Here is a 5,295-nt window from a genome sequence, read left to right on the forward strand (position 1 = left end):
AGCCTGCCCTGACCCCCCCCTGCCTTGTGGGGAGTGCTTCTGGTGCCTGGCCAAGGGCAACGCCACCCAGATGCCTTTCCTCCAGGTAGAGTGACCCATCTGCTGCCCTTGGGTCTGGGTCTGGCTGCCTGGCAGTCAACGTATTTGCAAAAAGTGCCTCTGTCCCAAGTCTTTAGGGATCCTCTGCTTCCTGAACAGCTTTGTAAAGTCAGTGGCAAGTAAAACGCAGAGGCCTGAGCTGCCGGGGAGCACAGGGCTTCTTGAGGAACCTCTGGAGCAAGTTCTTCCCGTGCTTCCCAGCAGAGAGCTCCAGGCTGGATCCCACCTTCAGGAAGTGAATCACCAGCATCCTCGCTGTCTTCTCAGCTTCTTTGCTCTCCAGCACACCCCACATGGCACGTCTCCAGGGTGGAGGGAGGGCCTGGCTGCCGGCTGCCTCCAACATCCCTGGGACCAGTGGCACTGGGACTCATCTGCTTGTGGTCCCTCAGGCCTCCACCTGTGTGGGAGCACCCATCTCCAGCAGCCCCAGGTACCCGGGGGTGTCTGCAGTGCCCTGGCTCCTGCTGGGACCTGAGGGGTATTTCAGCAGCAGGAGCTCGAGGGCGACCTGTGTGGAAAAACAAGGCCTCTTCCCAGGTGACCTGAGGGCTCTGCCCCAGGGTGACAAAGCCATACGGTGTGATGACCTTGGGGAGATGGGGAAGGGACAGAGCTGCCCAGGCAAGACGGTTTGGGATAGCCTGCGTGCTGGTGGTGAGCTCGGTGTTGGAGCAGGATGGGATGGAGCCAGGCACGCTGTGTGTGTCCACCAGCACCAGCCCCGAGCTGCTGCCCTGTGCTGTCCTCACCAGCGGCCCCACACACCAGTGTTTCTCCAGGATGTCCAGAGAGGGGATGGTAAACTGTGGGATGCAGGTTAGGGGTCACCATGTCCTGGAAGGTGTCCCTGGAGCTCTTGTCCTGGAGTGGGCAAGGACAGAGCATTGCCTCCCGACGCAGCATGGTGGGGCTGGCAGCTGCTGGAGCACTGCCTCATATTTATGCTCTGCAGGCAGCCCTGATTGCTCTGCGTGCCGTGATGCTGGGTGACACCGGCTGACACATCCCTGCACCTGCTGTCATCAGAGTGGAGGCCATTTGTCAACCACTCAGGCACAGGAAGGCAACTGGAGGGGTCACGCAAGGAAAGGCTGGCCTCGCTCCCTTCCTTTCAGCTTTATTGACTCAAACAAACCCCAGACTCAGCTTCACTGCACTGCAGGAGCAATGGGAGGGTGCACACAGGGAGGAAGCTGAGGGTCCCCCTCCCTTAGGCCCATCAGGGGGCTCAGAGGGTCTGAATTTTGGCATCTCAGCCCTCTGCCTTAGCTATTTGCACCAGCACAGAGAGATGGGAGACATCCCACCCCAGAGCCTTGGCTCTGCAAGCTACAACCCACACTGGGAGATGAGTATCCCAAACTGTAGAGGAAATTGAGAGCTATCACCCCCCTTGAATGAGGCATCAGGCTGAGTGCTGACACCAAGGAACCCCCAGAGAAGGGCACATGGGGCTGCCTCACTTGTGAGTGGGGCAAGCAGCTCGTCAGCACAATGGGGAGCAGCTGGACCATGAACTACAAGTAGCTGGGGGCTGCAGGCTAGGCTAAGCCAGGTTTGGGCAGCATCAGGTGGCAGCAGTCCTAGTCACACAGCAGCTCAGTGTGTGCAGAGCTCCTCCAGGTACATGGGGTGGGTTCTGCTGGGGCCGGGGTGAACCTGGAGTGCAGGATGGCTGACCTTTCTCTCTCGGTGTAGGGGCAGATGGCTGTCCGCAACAAACCCTACTCCCTGCCTAGCAGGATCCTGTGCCAGGTATTTCAGCTAGGCTTTGTCAGGAACCTGGTAGGTGATGCTTCTCTGCTGGAGGGGCTTGAGGGCAAGGGGATGGGGTGGCAGTGGCTTGGCTTCTCTGCTCTATCATCCCCTCTGCTCTTCATCCCCCCTGCTCTGCAGTCAGTGTGTGCTCATCCTCTGTTTTTCTCCCATTCCCATTTCATTCTCTGTCTGATTTGGTCTTATCTTACTCCTCTTCTGCTAATGGTTACTGCAGCATTTGTGTTTCTCTTCTCTGTACCAGAAGGGGGCAAGGTACAACCTCACTGGTCCCTGTTTACCTGACTGAAGTTGGTCCTACTTATGCTGGGAGAGAGCAGAGCTCAAAGGTTAAGGGTTTCACTGAGAACTTGAAGTAACTGGAAGGTCTCATGCTACCAAATGTAATTCTCTCTTGCTTGCAGCTGAAGATCCTTCAGAAAGTATCAGCCTGGGTTGGGCTTGTGGTCCCTGTAGAGACAATTATCAGCAAAGTCTGCCCCACACAGTCTCCCACCAGACCTGGACGACTCGCCAAGAAGCGCTACGGGAGGCTGACGCGTCTCCTTCTCTCCATCGTCCCCACCAGGATCCGGAACATCCTGGGCCAACTGCCAGTGGACTGGGGCCAGAGCAACATGCCCAAGGGTAAGAGCTGGGGACTTCTGGAGTACCCAAAGGGTTTGCAGGCCAGAAGCACAGAGCATGACATCCAAACACATTGGATTTGAAGCTCCTGTGCTGGGTAGAAAGCTGGGAAATGCACAGCTGTGTGTTTATTCTGTATGCACTCTGCCTCCTGTGGATCCCTGCAGAGATCCGAGAAGCTCTGATCAACCCTTCTAGTAAAGCAAACAAGAGGAAACGGGACGATGTTGCTCTGGAGGAGCAGGTGTCCTGGGTGGAGGTGCTGGAGGGGGACCTGCTGGAGGATGACCCTGAAGATGTCACATACGAGGTATGGTGTTCTGGTGCCTGAGCAGATCCTTTCCCCCTGGGAAAGTGAGTGAGGATTGTTTTCCCTCTGTCCTCCCAGTGGACTGGGAGCTTCTCTGTGTAGGGCTGCAAAGGAGCCTGCACAGAGAGACACAAAGAGGCTTCCTTTGTCATATGCCCTTTGGGGGGGGGCTGCAGGCTGTCCAAGGAGAACTTGAGTATTGCATCTTCAGTGTCTGAAAGTGTGGGTGCCCTGCTTGCCCCATAACACCAGAATTCCCATTCAGTTAGTGTCCCTGCAAAGCAGCACCATGGCCACCCATGGCTGCTTGGCTGCAGGGCTGATGCCTCCCTCAGGGGCTGCCTTTTCCCTCCCCAGCCCTCGGATTTGGAAACAGACAGCGAGGAGTACAAGTCCCAGAATGACACTGAAGCAGACCTGGAGTTTGAAGAGCAGGATGGGGTTGTTCTGTTGAAGGAGTCATCAGCTCTCCAGGTGAGTGAGTAGGCCTGCTGCATCCAGCTGCCGACTTCATCCTGGGTAGACTTTCAGATACTGAGCTGGAAGGACATGCTTCGGTCCTTCTTCCCTTGGCTATAGAAGGAGAGGTTTCTGGGGTGAGTTCACAAGATCATTCATGGGTTTTCTGTGCTGCTTGTCTATGGAGCTGCAGTCTGACCCAGTCCCTGTCTCTGCAGGTGGAAGATGCCCAGCCCACTGGGGTTGGGGATATCCCAGAGCTGCTGGCTGTGAGCATGGAGCAGGGACTGAGGGACTCATCTGTGTCCAGCAGTGGGGAAGATGCTTCTGACACTGACAGTGGTGATGGTGATGCCCAGAAGCCACCAGCTTGTGAGAGCAGTGGGGATGGTAGTGGCCAGGAGCAGGAGCCGGATCATGAGAGCAGCAGTTTGTTGCAGCATGAGGTGAGGACTCTTCTTGCATGAGTAATGGTCCCACCTGCCCTCCTTTATTAGGTGAGGTATCATAAATGGTCTGTACTCAGAGGGGTTTCAGCTTGGGAAGATGCCCTCAGGCTCTGAGCTTTTTGGGACAGCTCTCTTTTCCCTTCTCTGCCATGTGAACCAGGCAAGGATTGTAGGGCTGCGGCTGTCTTCCCCAGCAAGGACACATCAGTCCCAGACATGCTGCTGAGGTGATGCTGGCTGTGCACAGAGCCCTCGGCACCTTCATCCCCTGGGTGTTAGGGCTACCAAAATCCAGTTGAGCACCTTGTACTGGTACCTAGGGCAGCTCCCTCTGACCCAGAAGCTTCATGACACCATGACCCAGAGAGCTTGCCCTGAAAACTGGGGAGGGTTTGTGGGAGAGTCTTCATCACCAGTAACTTTGCATGGGATCCTCCACTGCTCTAGACCCATCTGTCCCCAAGGCACCGACCAATACCCTCCCACCTCCTATGAAGCTGATGCTCAGCTTGCAGAGGAATGGAGGGTGAGGGAGTGTGGGGTATGTTTTGTGCTCAGTTTCTCAACCCCCTGTGACTGGCTGCTGTGCTCAAGGACAAATCTCATCTTTTCTAGGGTAAGCAGGAACCCTGACCTGTGGGCCCAGACCTCTGCTGTGGCTGTGAAGTGTCTGTTTTTCTCTGGCTGCTGTGTTCTAGTGTAAGCTGTCCAGTTAATGACATTGATATTTTTGAACTTTATAATAAAATTACCCTATTTTTCATGTGAATTGGGATGTAGTTGGCTGTCCGTAGCTGGACCTGGCAGGCTCTCTGTGCCAGGTGGCATTGGCACACTGCTGCTGGGAGCACAGGGTTGCCATTGGGATCTGTGCCCCAATCCCACCTGTGGAAAGGCTCTCTGTGGCCTCGGGGTTGTGGCTTTGGCAATGCTGTGATGGGAAGGGGTACAGGGTGGAGCAGTGTTCCAATACAGCAGTGCCTGAGTGTGGCCATGCTGACTGGTCCCCAGCTGTCCCTGGGCTGGCTGTCCTCTGATGTGCAGGATGGGCAACTCCACATACACATCACCAGAAATACAAGAGGCAGCAAGCCTGTCTTTGGGATAAATCAAACAGCTTCACAGGGGATCCACATTGCTTGCTGAGCCCTTGAGGGTCTTCAGTCTGCTGGGATATTTCTGCCTGGGGCCCTCCCTGAATGAATCCTACAGAGGACCTCGGTTCAGGGCAAGAGTTGAGCAAGAAGTGAGTCAGGGTCTGGAATGGGAGGCTGGGATCAGGATTATCATGAACACAACCTGGAGTGACTTTAGGTTGGCCAACACATCTGTTACATGGAACAAGTGATAGTAGCTGAAACTGAAAAGAGCAATAGATATTCCAAATGTCAGTAAAATAAAAAGGACACAGCGCAAGGTGCTGAGCTTTTGCTCAGGGCCTGCCTGGAGGTTGTCTGATGGCACAACTGCCTCTAGCTGTGTTTGCATGTGCATCAGCTCAGACTAACAGTGTTCCAGCTGATAAAAATAACTGGCTGCCTGAAATGGGGTGTGCTGCTGAAGTAGCTGAGC

At 55.2% G+C, this 5,295-nt stretch overlaps 1 protein-coding gene across 1 annotated transcript; it reads left to right on the plus strand.

Annotated features, from left to right (window-relative positions):
• The first annotated feature begins 1,597 nt into the window (after nt 1-1,597).
• On the plus strand, nt 1,598-4,492 carry LOC137845055 (uncharacterized). Its single transcript, XM_068661880.1, has 7 exons — nt 1,598-1,725; nt 1,801-1,887; nt 2,283-2,505; nt 2,673-2,815; nt 3,173-3,289; nt 3,493-3,720; nt 4,339-4,492. Exons 2-7 carry the CDS (start codon nt 1,807-1,809, stop codon nt 4,354-4,356), a joined length of 810 nt encoding a protein of 269 aa, XP_068517981.1. The 5' UTR covers nt 1,598-1,725; nt 1,801-1,806; the 3' UTR covers nt 4,357-4,492.
• The last annotated feature ends 803 nt before the right edge of the window (nt 4,493-5,295 follow it).

The sequence above is a fragment of the Anas acuta genome, chromosome 26, assembly GCF_963932015.1.
Source record: "Anas acuta chromosome 26, bAnaAcu1.1, whole genome shotgun sequence".
NCBI lineage: Eukaryota > Metazoa > Chordata > Aves > Anseriformes > Anatidae > Anas > Anas acuta.